This window comes from Myripristis murdjan, chromosome 2 (genome assembly GCF_902150065.1).
Source record: "Myripristis murdjan chromosome 2, fMyrMur1.1, whole genome shotgun sequence".
NCBI lineage: Eukaryota > Metazoa > Chordata > Actinopteri > Holocentriformes > Holocentridae > Myripristis > Myripristis murdjan.
Window position 1 is genome coordinate 5,851,921 of NC_043981.1, and position 25,493 is coordinate 5,877,413.

General features: G+C 38.9%; 1 protein-coding gene across 2 annotated transcripts; it reads right to left on the bottom strand.

The window, feature by feature from the left end:
- Nucleotides 1-9,775: 9,775 nt before the first annotated feature.
- Nucleotides 9,776-25,424, bottom strand: LOC115374023 (calcitonin gene-related peptide type 1 receptor-like). Of its 2 annotated transcripts, XM_030072732.1 has the most exons (14): nucleotides 25,342-25,424; nucleotides 24,749-24,933; nucleotides 20,908-20,983; nucleotides 20,043-20,193; nucleotides 19,785-19,895; nucleotides 19,308-19,420; nucleotides 19,127-19,218; nucleotides 17,946-18,072; nucleotides 17,548-17,701; nucleotides 17,153-17,213; nucleotides 16,977-17,043; nucleotides 16,069-16,287; nucleotides 15,016-15,057; nucleotides 9,776-13,904 (listed from the first exon to the last, which is right to left on the bottom strand). In XM_030072732.1, exons 2-14 carry the CDS (start codon nucleotides 24,925-24,927, stop codon nucleotides 13,686-13,688), a joined length of 1,611 nt encoding a protein of 536 aa, XP_029928592.1. In that variant the 5' UTR covers nucleotides 24,928-24,933; nucleotides 25,342-25,424; the 3' UTR covers nucleotides 9,776-13,685. The 2 variants fall into 2 exon arrangements, with proteins under 2 accessions (XP_029928592.1, XP_029928599.1); XM_030072739.1 differs by lacking the exon at nucleotides 25,342-25,424 and having other exon boundaries at nucleotides 24,749-24,944.
- Between the last annotated feature and the right edge of the window lie 69 nt (nucleotides 25,425-25,493).

Here is a 25,493-nt window from a genome sequence, read left to right on the forward strand (position 1 = left end):
ATCCAGTAAGACCCAAACTCTCATTGACATAGCACTGTGCTGAAAAGGGGGCATTCCTCATTGGCAAACGTGTCCCCATCCCCTGGGAAATGTTTGCTTTATGCACCAAATTATCTGTCCTGTGGTTCATGAATGGTGACGACATTCTAAGGTGTGTTTCAACCAAAAAGTCAAATTTAAAAGTTGATGGATTCTGATTAGATGTTGTGAAATCGAGTTTTCACCACCTGCCTAATGGTATGCACTATCTTCCTAATCTGCTGCTTTGAAGTTTGACAAGTAAAAGTCAAAATTCCTCTCTCATGTCAAGCTAAAGTAGTTTTAAGGCACTTTTAAAGGAACAGGTTCATTAGAGCTCTGCAGAGAACATAGGATGTAAATACAGAGGTACAATCAAGTGCAACATCCCTGACACAGCCAGATGTCAGATGTGTCTGTTCAGACATGTGGGGGCGCTGGTTGACAGAAACCAACAGAAACAGACAATCAGATTTTACTGTCGACTTCAATTAGCCTCCTGTCCTGCTCATCGCAGAGGGGAAGAAATCATTTCACATTTCCTGAGGAAATATATGAGCCCAGAGGCTAAATTCTCCTCTTTCTCCTTTTCATCTCCCCCGGTGTCTGAGTGTCTGTGTGTGTGTGTGTCATTGTGCTGTTCCCTCTGCAACCCTAACATGTGTGCATGAGTTTCCGTGCACCCTGGGGTGTGTTCCTCTGTGTATTTGTGCATGCTTTATCCCAGTGTGCACAGTTGAATCCACAACCCCAGACCTGATTTGGCAGTGATGGTGTGTTCCTGGTTGGGGCGTCCCTCACAACGGCCCCTTGTTCAGTGAGAAGCCCCGATTACCCAGCTACTCCTTTTCCTTCCTGTGCACACCCCCGATCACAATGCCACCACCCGTAACACCCAGAGAACAGAGGGAAAGGATCCTCCGTTTCACACTCTTGGCCTACTTTTTATTCATTAGAATCAGCAGAAGAGGAATCCAGGAACTAAAAAGAGGAAATACAAAGAAATATCAGTGTTACAAGGTTCACTTAAGTTTTCAGGCTGTCGATATTCCAAATTTTCCTCCAAGAACCTGTATATTCTGTAAATGTGATCACTGTTTTGTGAAAAATAGGCCCCTAAAACTCAAAACATTCAGAATGTCTCCAGAACTTTACCTTTGGCCTTGTTCACACCTGACATTAAAATGTGTCCTGGGTGATCTCATAACAATTGGACAGCTCTAAGTACAGGTGTGTACGCACCCAAGACGCCTTGAGGACACACTGAGATCCGATCATTCAGACCACATTGAGATGTACACATTGTTTTAGCAGTGTGAACGCTAGTGTGTCAACTTATGTCTTGGAGAAGCAGCAACAACAGGCAAAATGGATTCTCAAAGATGGAGTTTTGATATTACCAACATCCCAATGTCTTTAGAAACTTATTTTTGTTCTTCTTTTACTTTCCAACAAACAAGGCAAAGAGAGGTGCATTACTGCCTTCGGCTCGTTAAAAACAACAGCACATTTGGTCTTTGCAAATGGAAATAATGTATGTGTTTATTTGCATATAGAGTAGGGAAATGAGATCTGATCACAAGCGGTCACTGGAGATGCATCTGGAGACTCATTCTAATGTTGGGTGTGAATGGATCAACCTGTGATTGGATCACCCAAGATGCATGTTAATAGCAATAGTTAACCTTTGTCAGGCTAGAAATGCTTCTGAAACGGCATTATGGCCATCGTGGTACACTAAAACTCTTGACTGAAACCCAGACTGGTGATACTGAGGTTAAGGAAGGGTTTGTTGCAGATTTTATAGACCTGACAGTGACCTGAGAGACCTGAAGCTGTTGAGCAAGATCATTCATCATTTTCATCATATTCAGATTTGCCCTAAAGGCCAGTAATGCCCTCATATATCTCCGAACATGTATATTAGTCTGTTAATTATTACTGTAAATTATATGTATGACACTGTTTCACCTACATCCTGCAATGTGTGATGAATGTCAGAGTGATTTTCCTACACCCTAAAATAAGTCTGTCTAATCTGGTTGTGTGGCAAAAGAGGGAACTTGATCTCTAACTCTAACCTCAGAAACCTGTTTTAAAGGGGCATTAAATAACATATGAGCTTTACTGACCCCTGCTGGAGAATTGAAGGAATTGCAACAACATTGATAGGATCGATCTTGTCCTGTACAGGTTTTTGGCGTAGAACCTCCTCCAGATCCACTCATCCTGACCATTTAATGTGACCTGCAATCAATAGAAACAGCAAAAGTCACATTTTCGCACTGGAGGAAGATAAGGTACCTAATTACAGCAGAAAACCCAAGAGAAACCTCAAGGTATCACCATGCTGGACATTGGACATTACTCTTCATCAGCGTTTATTTATTTATTTAGTCATTCATTTGTATGTATTTTGTTTTTTATTTTTTAGAGCTGAAATGTGTTGCACTAATGTGCCATTTAAAGGGTGCCTAAAGGATGTAGAGCATAAGATAGACATAGACAGTGAGTTTTTGAAGCCTGAAATCTCATTATCTTGCCATGCAATCATTGAGTCATTGGTGTAGATCAACAGCTTAATCAACATTCTGCAGATAATTTTGTGCTATGGTGAAGTACAAATCTTACCTATTGCCCCTTTAACTTGAAAAAAAAAAAAAAAAAATGTTGTTAAGTGTTGCTGCCCAAGGCAAAACACCACAGGTGCTGCAGCAACATGGCCATTCAAGAGTCTAAATTTCCCTGTGGCAGAGTATTCAGATATTTTTTGCTTACATCCACTGAATCAACACTCAACACTCAAGCATTTATTGCCTTGCAGAATCTGTTGTCATTTCTGGAATTTGGATTTTGTCCTAATCTGGATAATTCAAGAAAGAAGCGCCTGCCTATGGAAAAATGGACGGTGGACAATTGCAGGATTTTCAGTGATTATGTATTTGTTGGACGTATGATTGTGTGTTAAAGGTTCAAAACAGTGGCTTGTGAGCCTTCATTTTCCCTTTATGCGGCGTAATTTAGGAGCATGTGCAATAAAAGGTGAAAATGAAGTGAAAATGAACTCTCACCTCGTCAAACACACTCACTCACACAAAGAAGTAGGTTTTACTTTGTGAAAGTGGTTGTTATCTAAGCTCTTCACATGTATGCTCAGTCTCTGTTCCTGTCAAACTCACACACACACACACACACACACACACACACCTAACCCCCACCTCAAACCCACCCACCTCATTCCACACGCCGAGGCTGAAGCTGAGCAAAAGGGGAAATGGGCCACTTTACCATCCCACCTTTTCCCAGATCCTGGGCGGGGCCTGCATTTGGTGGAGGGGAAGATAACAATGGCAGGAAACTGGGAGAGGAGCGAGGGAGTTCCTGTCAGTGGGCTCATGGCGAAGACGAGAGCGGCGACACACCTCGTACAAGTGGATACTGGCAGTGCCAGAGGAACTGGGCCCTTTAAAACTGCAGTAAGCTTATTGTTTGAGATGTTTTGTTCCAAAATGTTACGTGCACTGTTTGAAAAGAGCGGCAGCTCAGAAGTTTGAGTCTGGCCTTGAAAAATAAGTGATAGCACACAATTGAATAATGTTATCTTTACTGGGGTAGTATGTAACTTAAGCCCTTGATTAAACAGTTAACATCAACCATGAATGATGCAGGCAACTTTGAGTCGGTTGAAGTTTCATCAAAATTGGAATTTCAGTTTCTGAAATGTTTGTCTTTAATTATAGTGCCTCAATTGGGCCAATCAGAGTGAATAAATGCTAATAAATGGAACACAGAGCAAAGATGCATCACCTCTCCATGTTGAGTCAAATCACACTAAATATCACCTGAGATATCATGTTTGATGAATAGATGGACAGTGATAAACCCAAGACAAAGTTTCTTTTTCAATCTTAATCTCAATCTCAGTTTCAAGACAAGATTAGTTTCAATTTCAGTTAGTATTTACTCAAAAAAAATTCTTAAATTTCAACAGTGATGAACCTAACGCTAAGGTTTTTTTTTTTTTTTTTTTTTTTTTTTTCAATTTTGAACAACAATGAAGTTCAAAGTTTCTTATTTTTTTAATTATTTATTTTTTATTTAATTGTTTATTATCATTTATTATTATTTTTTGGAAGCTCAATTCTAGTTTCAATTTCAACTTTAATTTAAATTTCTCATTTTTTTTTTTTTTTTCCACTTTTCGACAATGATGAATCTCAGGCATCAGTCTGATTCTCAGTTTCGGTTTAAATCTCAAATTTAATTCCAGTGTCTCATCTTTGTTTGGACAATAATGAATTTCATTTTTTTTTTTTTTTTTTTTAAGATAAATTCAGCTTCAATTTCAATCGCAGTTTCAATGTCAATTACAATTTCTCAATTATTAACAAACCTCAGTCAGTTTTTTAATGTTCCATCTCAGTTTCAATTTCAACAATTTCTTAATTTCACACAATGATCAGCATTAATAATCTGTTTTTTTTCCCCACCCTAATCTCAATCCCAATTTAAATTTTAATTTAGTTTTTCTCTCAGTAGTAGTAGCCACCCCAAATGACCACCCATCAGAGTGTGATGCTCCTCCAGAAAACACAGTTGCCTGGAGACTGGAGTTTTGACATCACTGGGTGACAGGAGCTGCTCAGATAATTTAATGAAAGGGCCATGCAGCGAGGGGCAGACTTCCTGCGGTCCCACCCAGGCCTGGGTCACATCCATACTGTACCGCCGGGCCGCATCGCTCACCCTAACCCCTGCTCACCCTCCACACCCTCCACCACAGCCAAGAACTCATTCCATTGTTCTCCAGAGTGCAGACATCCCCATACTTGACTGGCCAGATCACGCTCCGAGCTTTGCTTTGTTTGCCAGATGTGCTTTTAATATGTGTGTGTGTGTGTGTGTGTGTGTGTGTGTGTGTTGGTGCTTGCGTGCCTTTGTGTACATGTGTTTGTGCATGGGCGATATACTGGAAAAAGGTTAGTGTGTGGGTTTTCCAAAAATCACGACTAATGTGTGATTCTTGGGAAGTGGAATGACTGGTATGACTGGGTTGACTGGAAATGGCCACAGTTTATTGTTTCTAATCCCCTGACACACTCACACACACACACAATCACGAGAGCGTGTGTGCTCTCGTGATTTTAGACGATGGATAAAAGATGAACTATAATATCACACTTTTGACTTGGTGAATGTTTTGTGTCCATGTTCGATACTTTTTTATTTTAAATACCAAACTAAAGCCTAATTGTTGCTAGGAAGGGCTGTTTTAAAATTACATCTGGACATCTGCTACAGATTACCATTTACCCTGCTTAAAATTGGCTGTATATCAGTAATAACTAATACAAAACACCGGGTTACTAAAGTTGTACATTGCCTCAACACCTATTTGTGTCTACACCAATTTGTGTCTATTTTTTCGTACAAAGTGCAGTTTTAATGTTGATAGAATAATAACAATCAAAGATTAATAATCAAAGATTGTTTTAATAAGAGCAACATGTATTGTGCTAGTGTTTATGACTACAGGTAAAATAATACAGCATTTTTGTCCAAAAGCATGTTGGCATTCCTCTCAGTAAATGTAAAAGTTTGGGTTTTTCATAAGAAACTGGATTATTGCTTTAACAGGGATGGGTTTTTCCACTGTATTTGTAACATGGCTGTAATGTGTTTACTGTAATACTATTAGATCTACTGTAACAACTCACTCACTGTATCTGCCTGTGCTGTCTGCTGCTTGGCTCTTATCCATCACCAGGAACACATGCACCGCTCACTTTCTGAGATAGCTCAGGAATGTGATCAAAGGTGAACCCTCCCATTTTTCTGATCCGGCTGACAGACACACCGCACATGGCCGCCTCACACAGATGATGAGCTCATCGAGACAAACGTGTGCACACCGGGCAGAGTGATGATGGCAAGGTTGGGTTATGAAGGTGTCAGCATGATGTTTGTCATTCTAATTTTCAGATTTCAAGCTATCAGGTAATGGAAACGCAGGGACATGATTCAAGCTTTGCTGTGCACATACAAAGCACTTGCATTGTAAATATGTGAGTGTCTTTGTGTGTGTGTGTCCCTGTGTTTGTGTGTGTGTGCGCACGCCCCTGTGTGTGTGTGTCAGTTTTTCCAGCATCTCACTACAGTAAAAACAGAGACCAGAAAAAAGTAGGGAGGGGAATGGATGCACCTGTGCTAAGTTTGAATTATGTCCAACTTTATATCTCATAAATTGTGGATGTCACCCACCCCCCGCCACCCACCCACCCACACACACACACACACACACACACACACACTCACACACATGTGCGCCCACACACTCACACACACCCACATCTAGCTTACAATGCAGAACAATTCATCCCCTGCTGCTCTCCCTGCCCTCGTTGATCTTATCAAATGCACTAACAGCCTTTCTTCACAGCAACCATTTTGAAATGAAACAGCAGGGTAAAAACAGGTGTTACTACTGACATTAATTAAAATTCTGTTCTATTTATTCTGTTCTTACGGCGTGTTCAGAGCAAATGTTTCATGTGGCGCAATTACATATAAAGTCAATGCTACGACATAAATAGATGCAAACTTGCATGAAATACAAGACATTTGAAAATTCACTCTGTGTTTGTTCTGAAGACGCCATAACAGAACTGGAACCCTGCTGTTGTGCATGGAGTGAGTGAAGTTGAATTAATGTCGTCAGCCACACCTGCGTTTACCTGCTATTTCATGTCAAAAAATCATATTTGTTGCATTTATTTTCAAAATAAAATTCTCTAACATGCCCATTGTAGGATGATAGCTCCACCTGAATGGACAAACAGGCCTATTCCGGCTATGTTTTCCCTGTGGCAATAGACTCAAGAGACCAAACAGCTGTTTCTCATTACTCATTAAACACACACTCCACAACAAAGTATGCTGACATTCAAAAAAAAAAAATAGAGCTTTCGGTCCACATGTTAAATCCCTGCTTTACTCTTTGTTCTGCTGGTTAACTTGGTGGCTTTTTTAAAATTTGCATTGGTCTTAAAGAAAATAGCGAGCGTTATCAAGACCAACTTGCATTTACATTTGTATGCCATGTGTAATTTTCCATTTCACTTGCTGCCACTGTTGTTTTCCAAAATGACAGCTGTGCAAAATGAATTATGGGTGCATGGAGGATGGCAAAGGACACACCTGTTGTGTCCTCCAAGTTCTGCCAGAAGAAGCTGAATTTCTGGCCTGCATGCAGAGGACACTTTGGATCGGGACAGCCTTGTTGAGAGACTTATGATGCATGCAGTCTGGAGAGGCAGCCTTCAAAGGAGGCGGCCCCTGAACTAGGATATAACTCATGTCTCCTACCCTGAATGTAAGTTAAAAACGGCGGCCGTTGGGTCAGTTATTTCGCTTGTAAGAAGAACTGATGCTGATTCTACTATTGCACTTAAACGGCTCTACAGCTAGAATGAGCTATGCCTTATTAAAATGTGGCTATGACTATATGCAGACGTTTCCTTACCATTCTCTAGCTGAGGGTGGTTCAATTACAAATTCAGATTTTAAAATCAGGCAATGTAGGTGGGCTGCACTTTTTTTTAGCCTTTGGTAATGACAATGAACAAAGCAAAATGAATGTAGTAAAAATAGTAAGATTTATTGTTTCAATTTTAAAATAAAGGGAAAAAAAGTACATATTTTTGGTCACATATCTGACCAGGCACATCCCAAAGTGCAGGATTACAAAAAAAAAAAAAAACACTAATTCACACTCACTTCATTTTAAATGTGTGGTTTGGCATTTGGGGATGGCAGTAAAATGAACAAGTATTTTCCTGTCTAGGCAGAGTTATACTGACAGTTTTCATTGTCAATTTTATATTTCCAGAGACATACTTGCCTGCTTATGACTGTCAACAGCCATATGTTTTGAAAAGCTTCAAGGTGTGCTTGGACTTTGTGGCTTTAATTGAGTTTTTATAAAATAATATTACAATTCTGACATTAAAATTGCCACTTGGGCCACTTGGTAGTTGCCTCTGGGCCAGATGTCGCCCACGGGCCACCAATTGAATAGGCCAGCTCTAGCTTAATGAAAGCCCTTTGCATTTGTAATTGGTTTGTTTTTTTGTCACCACGTGGGTTTAGCAGATGGGCTCCATTATGGCCACGTGTCCTGAAGAAATGTCCTTGAGCGAGACACAAAGCGCCAACCCACTCACCCGCTGGAAACCAGTCTGGGTAAAACCATCCGCCAAATGCCTTGAATTTCAGTGTAAGCTTTGCGGAAACTGGGCCAGTAAACAAGTGTTAGTCATGAGACTTAAAGGAAGTGTTTACTACCAGTACACAAGAGCAGACGGATCAAGAGTTCAATGGCAAAAAGTATTCTTAGAAACAGGAAGCCTGCAATACGACCACCAGCCTGATTTCCACTGGGGTAAATAAAGGAAGGCAGCTAATTTGATGGTGTTGTGGTGCGAGGGAAACATCGACACAATCACAACACAAAGGGTTTCATCTCAGTAACTCAAATCAGAGCTTTCAGTGGTGAAAAGAGCTGTTTAATGTTTAATACACAATTTTTTATCAGTGTTTTATCAGTGTTTCAAAGAGGAAACTTGGGGCCCAATAAACCACACAGGATGCCAGGCCAGTTTTAGCGGGGTGATGTAACAGGACGTGAAAAGTTTTTTTTTTTTTTTTTTTTACTGTACATGGACTGTTTCCATAAAGTGTCAGAAACTTAGTGCTCTGCATAAGTTATGAGAAATTACACAGCAAGGTATAATTCCACCATAAAGCTAATGTTATGCAACACCAGTAGCACTGCCAACGCTTGAGCCTCAGTTACATCATTTACTGCAATTAAATTCACTCTCCTTAATGGATTGGCGACGTGACTCAAAGGCATGCGGATAGTTGGCCGATGTTTCTGGCAGTGTTGAACAGTCACGCACACTCCATATATACTCTGCATCGCCACATCTGGCCACTGGTTTTGTGGATAAATCCTTCATCTTATGGTGATTTCACATTTTTCTACATTTATTGTAATATTTGAATGGTTTTGTTCCACATTAGCATTTGAAAGAAGTGGCATCTTGAGAGATTTTGCAAATATTCTATAGATTTTTAAAGGTAACAAATGATTACCTTGAGATTTTTTATCCGACATATCTGATAAAGCACTAGTCGTGATCTTCTTTTCCTATTTTAACTGTTCACATAAGCAAGACATGAAACAGGGACAGACAATAACACGCCCATACTGTGTGGAAACACTCAGACAAGAAGATCACACCCTAAAGAAATAGGTGGGAATAAAAATACAGTTACATATTTCCTTCCATTTGTCTCTGTGGGGAATTGAACAAAAGTGCCTTAAGGCTTTCCCAGTCGGAAAAACAATACAGAATAAGAAGCTGAGAGGAAGACCTTTCAGTAAACTGACACAGAGTCATTTTAAAAATCAGACACACCTAAGTCTGGCAACATAAAGACCTGTCATTACGTCAATCCACAACTGAGCACAGCTAATGTCAGGGTTTAGGTGTTTTATTGCAGAATATGATACCAACAACATGGACGGATTGAGGAAAAATTCCACCCAAAATCCATACCAATAACTGAATATTCACTCAGTGATAAAGTTTCCAGTGTATTTCATTTTTGTGGTCACTGAGGCCTCATATGCATTTTTTCTTTACCCTCCTCTCATTGGATTCAGTGCAGAGAGGATGTGGTGCACTTTAAGAAATGTAAGAAAAAAAAAACCCTTGTGGCATTTTTATAATATATTTATTATGAACAGTTTTATTCTGACTCCACCTCTGAGAAAATCTAACAAAAGTATCATTTTTGGGGGTCAGCTTTACCATTAAAGTGAAGTTTCACTTTGGGTTATTTTCATTCGACAGCATGTTCCCCTTGATATGACCTCATAAAGTTATGTCAGCATTCATATTTTTCTCCCCAGTCTCTCGTTTTCAACAATGATAAGCAGGCAAAACTAGATAAGACTACAAATAATGCACAATATCACTGTCACTGTTGCTTAATTCAGATTTTAATGAATCGCTTGCTGATCTGGTGGGTCTTTTTCTTCAAAGGCACCAGGCTGAGTTGGTTCTGTTAAAGTGCCCTTGTGCAAGACACTGAAATCCAACCAGCTGACTGCTTTTTAAGTCACTCTGGATGGTGCTAGTGAAATATTCAACATGTAAATATCACACCAAAGTGAATTAAATTTATGAACGGGCTGAAACCAGCAGCCCCCTACTTGCCATTTTGATAGCCATTCCTAATAAAGTTGTGTTTTAACTTTAAATGATACTCAATGTGAAGGGTGTCATGGTCATACATGCAATATTAGTGGATGGTAATGCCAATGCTGATGGTACTGCTATTGGATTCCACCCAAACGAGACTCTATTGTGGGAAAACATAGCACAGGAAAGAAATTTATGAGAATTAGTGTCAGAAAATAACTGGACATTACTCATCTTTCCTGTGCTTAGAATCTCAAGTAGCACATGTGCTGCTTCTCTTAGGTTATTTTTCAAATTTATTTTTCAGAGCACCCTACACTCATTACTGGGAACTTCACTGAAATGTATGTCACTTAATATTATCATTCTTTATACAACTAATCAAACTAGCTGGGAGTTTGTGCACAGTATAGAATGATATAAATTTACAATGATGTGGTCTATAAGTTATTTGGTTTGATTGAAAACATGCAAAATACACCAGAATCTATCTTAATATTGTTCTTCCTTATAGCCTATATGTCTCAATATATGTCATATTAATACGCAACAAACAATCATACATATGTACAAACACATGCACTTTTCACACCCTTTTTTCTCTCTGCCCCTCTCTTTCTGTCAGACACCTCTCCAGCATTTTGAAATAATTGACTGTGAAATACTGAAAACACAATGAGCTCAAAGGACCTTGAATCCGACAGATCGCCATCACGTCTCCATCCAAGGTAACACATGTTTCTGATGACACAATCATACTGGAAACCTTGTTACTTCACATGGAAGACATGGGAATTCAAAGGAATCCACCCTGAATTCAACATTGCATGGCTTTTAACTAGATCAGAAAGAAACACATTAGGCAAGACAGCTCAGCTTTTTCTTTACTTGGGTTAAAGTGAGTCTAGTTTGGTCATAGCCATTGTCAACACACCTGGCTGCACAGTTAGAGGATGTTACTCACTCTGCCAAGCATTTGAACTGGAGTTTTAGTGATAGTGCTTCTTGTAGGCCGGGCTCCTTTCATTGGCTGAGTTACGCTTTCATGGGCGGAGCTAAAGAACCACCATTTTTAGGCCAAGTAAGCCCAGTGATAAAGACAATTTGGTTAATATGATGAAGCCTTGTGTTCCAGCAAGTAATTAAATAAATGCAATCTAAGTTAAGTCAAATTAGCCATGCTTGCCTTTAACTGTAACTTAACTTTATGTAAATAGTCACCTAACCTATTGACCTTGCAAGATGAAGAATTCCATGGTCATGAATGAAACAAAATAGTAATTTACATTTATATTTATGTTTTAACCACATGAATTCCTTTTCTTAGCCATTTCATTTTGACAGTTAATGTTAGCGAACTGATGCTCTGAAAAACTGGTTCCTTAGCTCTGCTGAGGTTTAAATCAGCCAATGAGATTGTATCTGCCTCCACAGCAGCTGCTTCTGATAAATGCTTTAATAACTAACAAGTGTGATACTTTAAATGCAAATGCCCCACTGGGCCTGCTAGTAGCACTAGACATAAAATCATGGGGTCACCAAAATTGCCAGGCTTCATCCTTTAGCCTTCATAAAAGTTGTCGCCACATTCCATGGTGATCCAAAAAGCACATTTTGAGATATGCCTGCTGACAACTGCTAAAAAACGGACCCACACAGTGATGCTTAGGCAACCACTTCCCAGTGAAGCACAAACATAGCAGTTGCATTCCCACATGGGCCATGCATGGTAAAAATGTATACACCCATGATACAATAAAGTGCTTTAAATAAAAGCGTCCATAAAATGCCATATGATATGTTATGTGTCCTACACACATGTACTGTAGATACTCTGCTGTAAAATTGGTGCTGTGCTCTAACATCCATAGTGCTCCGTAAGAGCCAGCCAGCATTTTGTAGTTATTAGCCCACACCCCTGACCTCAGGACCAAAACGAACCCAAACCGAGACAGCCACTAATTCAGAGTGGCTATCCTGTGGGAGTAATAACCGCAGGACAAACAACCTGCTGGTTTTTGCACAGTCCCACCTCCCCTTTCCATTCTAGTACCATCCAGATTAGCAGTATTTGTTTGATGTACATTACCAATACTTAAGATGATCATCAAAAAAAATACCTTTCATTTCTGCCCTTTCATTTTTGTGAATTGTTCAGAATTTAATCATACACAAATGTTCAAGAGATTGTAATTGGCTATTTTTTCCTGTATGAAAAAGCTGATGGTAGCAGTAGATCATTACACATTTTCCATGAAACGCCAACTACATAAATGTGGATAATAATTTAGATTTATATTCATCCAAATCACTGAAATGGAGTGTTCAAAACTACATTACCCACGTTCTCCTTCACTCTTAGTCCCATACAGGCAGGGTTTAGGTAATGACCTGCAGCGGTTACGCTGGTAAGGTATTATTTCAGTAACATCTGAAAAGCTGTTCTTTACTGGGATTGTGTTGCTGCACGTGGTACACGGCACAGCCGAGTGCCATCAGCAGCACCTATTTACAGCAAAGAATATCTTCAAGAATATTAAAGCTCGACTATAATGTTTACCAAAACATGTGCACTATCTGACACATTTTCTGCAAAGTAGAATACATACAAGGAACAAAAGAAAAAACAGGCGAGAACAGTAACGGTCACCAGCAAGAATTGGCACAGCAGCCAACGAAACATGGCCCATGATGCTCATCAGTATAGCTCAAGACATTTTGATCAGTTCAATTTTTTTGGCTAAAACAACCCAATATATAAAAATAGTCAAACATCCAGTCAAATCATTGGGAAAGAGCCTTGTGCAGTAGCAAAATAAACCACCAACACTAACATTGCTCCTCTTAGGCGTCAGTTGTTCTTGTTCCTCAAGGCTTCTTTTTAGAGTTTAATCCACAAGATGACAAACATGATCATTCCTTGCGTTGATGCCATACAGTGAGGTGGTGGGTAGATGCAGTTAATAATGTTGTCCTTATGTGCAAGAGCCTTCTCTGAAAATCGATAGGTAGTCGGGAAACGAGAGTGTAAATGAGCAGGGAGTTTGGTCTCACACCCTCTCAAAAATTCTGTGTGTGTACATCTGTCAGAAAAATCCATGAAACAAAATGAAGATGTTGTTTCTTAAATGAAGAGGAAGTTTACTGGCTTGAAAATGTAAAAATGTAGAAAAATACAATAAAAAAATAGTAATGTTAAATATTCAACTCAGACAGTAACTCCAAGAAAATATAAAAGTGATGGAAGAAGATGGAAAAATTCTCCTGGATTTTTTATTTTTATTTATTTATTTATTTTTTGCCTGGTTCCGCAAAGTCCCATCAATCTTGAAAACATCTTGGACCAGAAAAGAAAGGAAGTGCCAAGTCTCAAGTGCCAAACTCCACGGGCCGCCTTCACGCAAAAGGGTTGTCCGATCTGAATATGGTGGCTTCGATGTCGTTGTAGCCCTTGCCGTTCATGTGCTCGACATGACTTTCGATGCTGTAGCAGCGGTGGACCTCTGTGAGCGATGACGCCACGTAGGAGGCTGAACGGAGGATGTCGGCGTTGGCGAAAGTGCCGCCAAACTGCATCCGCTGCTGGTTCCAGTGCCTCCGCAGGACAGTCTGGACCTAAGACAAGAAACCCAAAGATGATGTAACACATTGGAAGACTCAAGAAAGCTCTCAAACTGTCCTTGAGAAAAATACTGAGCACCTGTTTTCTCTTCATAAGTCTTTGACTAACTTTAATTGAAGGACCATGATATTTTTTGTCGATCAAGATGGTCACCATGTCAGATCAGGTGTTCTTTGAGGTCAGATAGAGGTCATGCCACATGTTTGACATAGGCCAAAGAAATTACGACAAGTTAGATCAGGGGTCTCCAACCTTTTTTCCAAAAGCTACTTTGAAAAAATGAGAGTGACCTACTTATGTCTTCTGTTGCTTACACTTTTTCATGACACCATGTACTAAAACCTATCTAAAGCCCACATTTTACATCAAACAAACTAATGCACATCAGAAGGCATGTGATATGTATTTTCTGAATCTAAGTGTAATTTTCAATGTGTCAATTTCACAAGATATAACGAATCAAAACACCTTAAATTCACAAAAAAAGGTCACAGAAGACTACATAGCCTACTTATCATTGCATGACTAATAACTTGGATTGTCATGGGCCATCCTGGACAACATCTCTTTAATGCTGCTTGACCACCATTCACTAACTTCATATTTAGGCAGGACACTGGAGAGCCATGATAAAATGATGTTAAACTCAGGCAGGCTAGATTGGAAACTCATTTTTTCTAATCAAACACCTTGCCCAACCAACAAAAATGAGTTTAACTGTAGGACCTAAAAAGGCTGGGTGCAATACTTTTGGCAGTGTGTAACATAAATGCTATTTTAATGAGCTGTGTTGAGCTGTAAAATCGTAGTCTTGGAGGCAGTGTGACATTTCCTGTTGATCTAATTAATGTGCAATGTGTAAAAAAGGAAAACAGAGAAGATGTGCAGGTTAGATAAAAGTAGCACATCACAGGAAACACATTCTCAAAAAATGAGGGTGACAGGTTTTGTGCATAGCTGTACTTGCACCCACACACTTTTAAAAAAATTACTCAGCAGGTTCAGTTTCATTCATCTCAATGCAGATCTGATGCAGAACATCTATATCACCTCCAACATGAGACACCAGCACAAATAACATGATGCATCAAGCCGAGCACTTACCTCCCCATTGAAGAAGCAGAATATCGTTGCCACCAAGAGACCCTACAAGTAAAAAATAAGAGTTTCTGGGATGAGTTTATGAAAATTAATAAGATGGGAAATCCTTTGAGCTTCTCTTATAGCATTAGGTTCTTGAAAGCAGCACTGCGCACAGTGACACATGTTCATGTTTTCATCCCAAGACCATTTCTAATTGTAACCCAGCATCACAAATTAACTAAGGTTTTTGTCTTTGGACAATGATGTTTTTTTTTTGTTTGTTTGTTTTTTTTCAATCCACATTATTACATTAACGTTAAATTTCAAGGAAATTGGCTGCCAATGTTAGATAATATTTTTTGAAGAGGGATAAACCTTGTTTAGTAGTGTTGGATAATGCAGATTACACAGTGCTTAGTAGTATGTATTAGCCTGATCTCATAGCAGTTTGTGATATAGTCACAAGATTGAATGTATAGATTTGTACATGGACATAAATTCTCCATTTTTTCCAAGACAGAGCTTCAAAGTAATATATTTCAGCTGGAAGTACTGTATGTTTCATGCCTTTACCATGTACCATAAAATAGTATAAAGAGTGACAAATGTTGGGAGGTTGCTGGGGTGGCAGATGGATCAATCAACACATTTTTCCTTTGCAAGATAGGAGTTCGATTCCCTAGACCACTGTTCATTTACTGTTTCCTAATGTTAACTGTGACCTTTTCCAAACCTTAGCCATGCCCTTTCCTAACCTTAACCAAGTTGTTTTGTTGGCTAAAGCTACTGGAATTTAAATAAAGGAAAATTCATGGCCATCTGCATGAAAAAACTGACAATTTGTGTCCATGGACAGGAATCTGTAGATAAAATTTTGTGACTAGAGACAGCGTTACATGTGTCATCTGATTTGTTTTTCCTCTTTCTCTCTTGAGATGCAATCATTTTATAAGGCCCTTGGATTTTTAGTCTCATTGAATTTGCTTGTATTCATTTTCCGCTTTCTTTTCTTCTACTATTTTTAACATTTGTCCAAATAAACTTAAATACAATGTGCAGATGCCCTGTGCTCACCTGGTAGTGCATGAGAATATTCATAATGTACTGGAAGATCTCAGAGGCCAGGCTTCCCTGGGGCTTGTACGGGATCAGGACGAACTGGATCCCCAGCAGAGGGACGAGGATGAGCGTGGCTCTCACTGCCTTCATGTACAGGCTCGATTCTGCCTGGTGAGTCACTTTCAGCTTTGTGATAAGAACACGGACGATGTTCAGCAAGAAGAAAAGATTGACCTGAAATGATAAAAAGACCAGACTGCATGACATGGGATGTTCTGCTGAAGAAACTGTTGCAAAGACATAAGCACCAATTACTAATCCTGGTACTTTTGCTATTAATGTTATCACAACTGACAGGAGAAAGCAAAGAAAGGCACCTGCACTCACTTGCAAAATGATAATAATCATCCATTTGTGAAACCATTCACAGATAAACAAATTATATTAAAATCTGTTTAGAAATATGTCCATGATGGATTTGCTTGAAATTTGCTTCAACACGAGCTATACCATGTTGTGTGACAGCTATAACATCTTCTAATGATACATAGTGTTATTACTTCATTGAAAAAAAAAATGCTTATTTCAAGGATACAAGGATACAAGGATACAAGGAAGTTTATTTGTCATTATACAACAGGTTGTATAGTGAAATTAAAACGTGGTTCCCTTTTGATTGATTAATTGATTGTGTAAAAAATAGAATTATTATGCATGGAGGAGTTCAGATGGTGTTGACTTTTTAATAAACACTAAGGGTTCATGGGAAATGTGACACATTCAACACCACAGTCACTATCTCCACTTTCTGTTCCAGTAAGAAAAAGGGGAGGAAAAAATGCGGTTATGTGTTTTTTCACCAACATGATATGTCCTTTGTGGCTGTATGACTTCAGCAAAATGTTGACTTTGTCACTTCTTACCAACAGTGCAGCACAGATGGGCCCGTGTATAATGTAGAGCAAGGACGTGTCTGAGCTGATCCAGCAGCTGTATGGACACACAGATGCATATTGACATAATGTACAATAGACAGACAATAGATGTGCAATAGAATTTCATGCATCTTGATCTGTCAGTGTTTGGCAAAAGAACTCACTTGTCGTTGTAGTAGCAGCGGCGAGCTATTGCGTGTATCAGCGCTGGCACGAGCGGAAAACCTGTAAAACCAAATATGGCACATTTTAGTGTATGACACATCGATGGTAAAAACACATTGACTAAACCTCATTTAATTTAGCCTGAGCATTACCTCAGTAAAAATTACGTAAAAATGAAACTGTTAATTAAGCAATAATCCAGAAGAGGCCATGCTTTACATTTGAAGCACTGCCATCAAATTCCCGGTGTGGCTCATTGGGTAGCACACGGCACTTTCAGTTTCATTGGTTGGGGTTTGATTTCTGCTGGGGCCACCTTTGCTAAAAATACTAAAAATATCCTGTGTGGAGCAAGTAAGTTAGATAGACCAAGAAAAGCTCTTAAAAAGCTTACCCCATCCTAGTAAGTAATACCACATGAGATGTTGCTTCTCTGCAAACACGGCCACAACGATGAGGGTGTGCAGGTAGATGCCCTCACACAGCATCCAGAAGTAGTTACAGCTCAGCAGATACAGGTGGATGAACATAATCACCTTACAGCTCACCTAGGCAGAGCAAAACAGCATGAGCCCCAGCTTCTTTAAACAACAAAACAAAATGATTAGTCAATTAGTCAATCAACAGAAAATGGTGGTGGTGGTGGTGGTTTTCATAGAATATAATGAATAACTTTTATCACATCTGAGCATATATATCAGATTCAATGTAAGACACACTGTAGGCTTACATCATGAAAAGACTTTGTTGGTCACATCGAAAGTGATCCTCTGATGCAAAAGTCTTACTCACAGAGTTGCTTCGCATGAGTTCCTGGTTGTTGGTCACGGCTGTCAGCCAGATGATGGTGATGATTGAGTTCAGCACAAAGGAGAAAAAGAGGTTTTTGTGGAGTGTTATCCTCTGGCAGCTCAGACTCCTGAGGCCATCGGGAGAGGAGAGACACTTATGACCAACAGCAATGAATACAGCATGAACTGGCCCTTGTATTCTATTCTATTTAAATTTATTCTAATGAGCAGGGCTAAACAGATGTATGTGACAAGCATAGTTGTGACTAACCCTGGTGCTATGTTACTAACTATTGTAGCTTTTTTACGGTATTACATGGCAAGGTCTTAGTGCTGTAGTGAAGGTGTCCATTGAAAACAATGAGGAAAAAGCCACAGATTCCCACAGTGGACAAAGAGCAAACATAAAGTTTTCCAGAGTTTTACTCCAATACAAATCATGACTTGTGAGTGTTTTTGGTGACAATTTTGTATTTTAGTTGTGGACAGTTGTACTCATTTGCATAGTATTACACTTCATTGTGTTGCAGGCCTGGTTCATTCTGCCACCTATCCTATCAATCCATGCGCACACAGTTATTAGCTTCCCATTGAGAGTGAATAGAGGTGAGCTGTTTGCCTTCTGTAATTGTGTCTGGTGCAACATGTCTTAATGGGAATATCAACTTGGCTACTGATGTGAGTGATGTGCTGTGACTCAGGTTGGTCATATAGGCGCACAAAGCAAAAGCCCTCACATTGCTCTAACCTGATTTTTTTCTAGGTCAGGTGCAGGTTTGCAATGAATCAATTAAGATAAGAATTTTTATGTGAAAGAGTCAAGCTGACTTAATTCTGGCTTTGAAGCACTGAGGAACAGACTGCAGCTTTCAGCAGTGCAGAAATTAAGGAGTCAGCTCTATTAATGTGGTATGCATAAAGCAGTCGAGTTACTGCATAGAATTAATATGCAACAGTGACTTGCAGATATGATTCAGACACACAACATTTTGTTAGTAGAGCTGAATTGTGATTTTGCTTGCTAGATCTGCAAAAGTTTGAAACTATACAGAAATAAGACAGGCCAATTAATTGTGTTTAATTAATATTAGGAGTTCTGCAGCAGTACAGCACTTTAATATAATATATTATACAATATAAAACTATATAGTGAGTTCATGTGTTTCCATTGCCCAGACTTACTTGAAATGGAAGAATATTCCTAACGATATGAACAATGATGTCAGAGACAGCCCATGGCCAATCAGAACCAAGTAGAAGAGATTCATCGCTGTCTGCAAGAAAACACAATGGATACAACATCACACACTCTGCCACTAGAGCACAGTGGCCATAGCCTCCAGATGGTTCTTTCTTCACATACCCTTCTGCCTTGATTAGTGTTGGCCGTGCATTTTGTGTAGTTGGTCCAGGTCCTGTTGCTCTGTGGGTGGCGCCACCACTGACCCGTCTCAGTGCAAACTTTGGATGCCACCTCTGTTAGGACATCAAGCATAAGTCATCGTATCAGATGTATTTTTGCCAGAAAGTGAATTTTGAAAGCCAGAATCTGCTGGTGAACCATCATATGTGGACATATTATGATCATGTTGTGATGTGAGGTGGCAAAAGTCTTAATTTTAAAAGCAGACCTCATTAGTAAGAGCTAATTTCATTAAGTAAAAGGATCACAGAGACAGTGAGTAAGACGTTTACCAGCTCATACCACAACATGGCCACAATATGTCTGCATGTTTTGGTTCAACAGCAAATTCTAGCTTTCAAAACTCACTTTCTGGCTAATTGTCAATGTACCATTTATTGATGATGGTTATCATAACGGGTTACAAAAAAAAAATACCTTTGGGGTCAAAATCTCCATAGTAGTCTGGACAGTGCTGCTCTGTGGTGAAGCCAGCTTCAGTTGCGTCCCAGCATAGCCATCCGTCCCACGTCCTGTTGCACATCGGCCCTGGCACACAGCGAATTGGAAATGTTAGTCCTTTGACCAAATGAGCTCCTGTAAAACTTAAATTAACTTTAGCCTTTCATTTAGGAATATCAGTTTTATTTTCCTTTGAATTATCACAGGCTTTGCAAGCCCTACGGAACCACTTACCTGTTTTTTTGTGATGCGAGTCTTTCAACATCCGCTGGAAACATTCGTATTGGGCCGTAGCAATTTGATTGCGCGTTGCAGCCAATTCACGCTGATCATTCGATGAGTCTCGCTTGCACTCACTGACCTCAGGACTCGCTAGCACAAGTAGCTGAGTTGACACACACACACACAGATACACACACATGCAAAAGCAAATATTAACAAACCATTTATGGGTTAACACACAGCACCTGTGTCCTGTTACAGATCTATTCTCACTGCAAGAAAAAAAAATCCCTGTACAAATTATTCAACCTCATCTTCAGTTGTTTTATTAGTCTTACTAGAACATACTAGACATACAGTGCCAAATGTGACAAGTGAAACTGCATTTTTTTTTTTTTTCTTTTGGTACTATAACTGTATCAGAAGGACCAGATCACTCAGGCCAGAGTTCAACAGGCCAGTCAGGAAGTGACTGACTGTTATTATTACAATATGTCCATGAAGACAGGAACTTAAAGCTAGAGGTTTTGTTTTGTTTGCAGAAGGAAAAAGCAGAAGAATCAGTAGCCAATTAAGCACTGGGATCAGATTTGACTGCAGTTACCACTGGCTGGCCAAAACCCTGCCAGCTGCAAAAACCTAATCAAATACTGAAAAAAAAGAAAAAAAATCTCTAAATCTGAAGATAATTTGCTATTTACATATTTACTTTTGGCTGACCAAACTTTAAACTTTTTTCCCTCAAAGTTATTAGCAAAGATAAGAAGAAATGTACTGTTGTCAACAATACTTTAATTTCTGAACTACATCCAGTCAAAGATGGAAACTTAAACAGAAAAAAAAAAACATCAGAAGACAGTTTGGATGAAATAGTTACCTTAGTGAGGGAGCACAACACCAGCAGAAACAACGTGCAGTTCGGATGCATCCTTGCCCGGATCTCCATGGGTATTCTGAGGAAATTTGAAAATAGTTTTTTAGCCGCAAAAAGGAAACTGGGTCAGCAGGAGAGTTGACGTTCCTTGTCAACACGTTGCTCATATAGGTATCTGTTTCAGTGCTAGAAAAGCATATAAAATACTCATGTTCAGTCCAGGCTCTAAAAGCAGCTTGGATAACAGCGCATATGTTGGTGTTTTGGTGGCCTTCTCACTGTGGATGTCAGATCATACGCTGGGGGATAAGGTGCACTTGGTCAGCTTACATTTGAGGGTATTTTTATGAGATTCGGAGGAACAGGTAAAAATGTCAGCACTCTCTGTTCTGAATAATTTCCCCCCAGAGCTCCATAAGAAAAATCCTTCCTGAGCTGCAGCTGCTAAACGTGATCCAGCACTCTGCACTGGGAGCACGTCAGGTCAAAGCTGGTTCAAACGGCCTACCTCAGCCCCGAGTGCATGTGCTGCCCTTTGGAAAACACACCAGAGACAAATCAACTGAACACTTTATTTAATTTAATTTAATTTAATTTATATTTTTATTATTTTTTTTATCAATACGTTTTCACCTTAATTGCATTTTATATATTTTTGATTGCTTCTCTTATTATTTTTGTATTACTACCTTTACAAAGCTGTGCCTTATGCTGTTGGCAATGATGCAGTTTCTGTTCTATCTATCTATTTACTTTGTAAGAGCACAAATTTAAGCTATCAAGACTTCATTAAGTCACTGCACATAAAGAAATTTGGCAACATTATAGAAATGACTTCATCTCAGTCTGTCCTAATACCTCTGAGATGCTGATGTAAGTGTAAAAACCTTATATTGATAAAAAAAAAAAAAAAAGTGAAACATTCTTGTCTATACAAGAACTTCATAGCAGCTATAATACTGCATCATTCAACACCCAAAATGATAAGAGCAAAGATTCAAAACATGAAAATATATATTTAGGAGCCCATTAAAACAGAATAGAGTTCAATATGGGTCAGATTTGTTTCACACTTCAAAATACTTAACAGGGAAAAAACACAAAAACAACACTTTGGGTGGTAAGGTGTTGTGAGGGGCTATGTAAATAAATCTGAGAGTAAAACCACGTCTCCAAGCCCCTGTTTTTAATTTTCACAGTCAGGACTCCTCTTTTTGGCTGTTTGGGTTACAGATTTGGCCTTTAGCTTCCTTTGTTCCCCACAGCTTCCTTCCTGTGTCGTTATTATGCATGTTAAGCAAGTTTAACCAGAGTTTGGCAAAGGACAGAGTGTCAAAATGGACGTTTGTCAGAGAGGTCAGTATCATGGCAAATACAGTAAAGACACGTGTGGCCTGTTCACTCACATATGCAGAGGATTTCATCTGCTGACTTTAATGCATCATATGTTCATCTGCCTTTTAAAATAACATGACACAGTGACGATCCTTGTGAGGAAATTTCATTAGTCATTACAGTGGCAGTGAAATATATAGACTATAAAGAGAACAATATAGCATATACACTAGTTTGTGGACTAGTAACAGTAGTAGTAGTTGTAAGAGTAACAATAGCAGTATTAGTACAAATAGTGGTGGTAGTTGTTGTAGTGCTAATAGTCTAAGTAGGTCCAAATCTTTGAAATTCCATGTTTTAGCCTGGCTTTCATGTACCTTCATCTAACTTTCTTCTTTTATTGTCATGTTATTTGCTTACTAATATTTTACTGCAAGTTTTTATCTAGTCATTCATCTGTGTACTTATTTTAATAGTTCTGATTTTGTGTATCTCGACTTATTTATGTTGTTTTTCTTCATATATATGTCTGTTAGATTCAATTAATTCGATTGATTCAGTTTGGTTTTTTTTTTTGCTTTTTCTACCTGTTTTGCTGTGCCTCATATTTCTTTGTGTGGCATTAAATTGTATGAAAGGTGCTATATAAAGATTGATTGATTGATTGACTGAATAGTAATAGCAGTAGTACTAGCTGTGTTAGTGGTAGTAGTAGTGATAGCAGTAGTAGTAAGAGAATAGTAGTAGCAGTAGTAGTAGTAATAGTAGTAGTAACAGTGATAGCAGTAAAAGTAGTAATGTAATGTAATGTAAATAGTAAAGCATTGGTAATTATAGTAGTATAGTAGTTTTGTATAATATAGTACTGTATAATTGCAATAGCAGTATTAGTAGTTGTAGCTGTACTAGTAATGGTTTTTGTTGCTATTGTAGTAATAGTAATGACAGGACTGGTAGGTGTAGTAATTGTAGTAGCAAAAGCAGTTGCAGTGGTAACAGTAGCAGCATTAATAGTATTAGTGTTATTATTTGTGGTAGTAGGAGATGTTGTTGTTGTAGTGATGGTGGTTGCAGTACCAGTATTATATTAATAATATGTATGCACTGTATATCTGCATGCAACTATGCTGCATTTTTCTATTTAAGGAACAGAATTGTGAATTTTCTTGATTTAACACGTGACTTAACATATTTCACTCATTTGACCCATATAAAGTGAAAATATGAAAATGTACTTTCATTCAACAGTTTATTCTTTGTATAGTTTTTGAAGAATATCAGGTATACTGAGTGCTTGGTTGACTCAATAACATGTATGTGATTATCTATATATTTCTAATAATTAACTCCATTGTTTTGTTTTGTTTTTCAAAATGAATATATGACATTTAGGAACTGAGCTTTAGGTAATGGTACTATTAGCTTATAAATATGGCTTGACTTCTGGGCTATCTGTGATGAAACACTGACCATAAAGGGGAACTGAGATTCTTGGGTTCGTCCTTGCAGCCCTGCAACTCAGCTATTACCCTTTAAAATGGAGGGCAGTTTATTTTGACTTTTTGACATCCATCATTTTACTTGTGAGGCATTTTTTTGCCCACATCCTGAGCTTCTCATTTGGGAGCGAAACTCTTTAGTTATAATGTTGTACATGCAGCAGCCAAGTAACTCAGACCAATGGACCATTATTCATTTGCTACACCCACAACACCAAATCAGGAAGCCTTTGTCAGATTAGATGATTAATATCCTCTCAAACACACACGCAGACTTGTAGCCATATTTCTTAAATGCCACACGGAGGCTTGTTACCCTTGAAGTGAAGTTAGTCCATAACTATTCAGGCTTTCTGTATGAAAACACAAGAATCCTGCAACTTTTTAATGCGAAGAACCTCTGACTAGTAACACAGATCTGTATCCTGCAAATGGGGAGAGGGAAAACTGTAATTACATTTCCTATCTAATACATTCTGTTGCTTTTCTAACCTGTTGTGCGTTACATATGAATGAAATTAAACTATTCCTCATTTTCTGGAGGACCGCTAGGGGACACAATCTAGGAAGTGATCTAAAGTACATAAACAAAAACATGACGCTCCTCAGCCGACTTCTGTTGTGCAAAACAGAATAATTGCTGCTATGAATAACACGAAAACAGATCATTTTGTCCTTGAATTGTCGCTGGTCCGAATGCATGGCTCATCCAAGAGTGTGATGGCCTATAACAGTTAGGTAAATACACACAGAGACACTGGTGTGTGTTTGTGTCCATGTGTATGCACAGGAATGGATATCAAATGAAGCAGAACATCAGTTAAAAAAAGAAATACCTGACTATGACTCTAACCTTGGTCCTGCAAGACACATCCTAAAATGTATCATTCTCCAGTTCAACCTGCTTGTCAAAAGTGTAACTTTTCAGCAGTACCAGGACAAAAACCTCACAATCTGCATGGTGTTCAGTGTGTACATGATGGAAAGGTGTGATGTTTAAAGACACTTACCCCTGTGGGAGGATGAGAATGCTATATACCCCTGTGTTCCTGAAGAGCAGTCCCTCAGTCTGTGTGTTGGCTGTGTCTTGACTGTGTATCCTACCAGAGTCAGCGAGCTCGAGTGGAAGAGGAGAGGCGAGGCTGAGCTGTCCTGATAAAGCTGTCCCGACAGCAGCCTGGTGTGACATCACACGCTATCATGCACAGATAGAGGGGGAGACACACAGTGCAGAGGGGATCACGGTCTGAAACCTGGCAATGGCTAAGACAAAAAAAAAAAAAAAAGGTTCTTTTTAATGTACATCTTAATTATTTACTTTTTTAAAAATACTTGGCATTCTCTTTTAATTTAATATCCTGGATTCTAGCTTGGGCACAAATCACAAGAAAATCACAAGAAAGCTTATTTTGTTTTTATTTGAATGTTGCCACTTTTCTGCACTTCTTTGGATCTACTAATTATTACTGTAAATACTACTACTACTACTACTACTACTACTACTACTACTACTACTACTACTACTACCACCACCAATAATGATAATAAAAAATAATAATTGTATTTAGGATGTCATTATGGCCATAAGTTCTGTGTGAATTACCAATTCTCTATTTCTCTGTATGGTAAATTATTTGCAATTATAATTATCCTGGTGGGGAAGTTATATGGTCCATTCAATCCAAGCTACATCGTTGCAGAGCATCAGGGTGCAAAACGAACCAATCAGTGGGCCAGGGCTTCTGTCGCTTGGGT

Bases quoted from the DNA above. Each gene is read 5' to 3' on its own strand.
- LOC115374023 (XM_030072732.1), bottom strand. From the start codon at position 24,927: ATGTCACACCAGGCTGCTGTCGGGACAGCTTTATCAGGACAGCTCAGC. The intron at 19,896-20,042 runs GTAAGTGGTTCC...GCTGTGTGCCAG, and splicing joins CTCGCATCACAAAAAAACAG to GGCCGATGTGCAACAGGACG. The intron at 16,288-16,976 runs GTAAGAAGTGAC...TTATCATTTCAG, and splicing joins CCATCTGTGCTGCACTGTTG to GTCAATCTTTTCTTCTTGCT.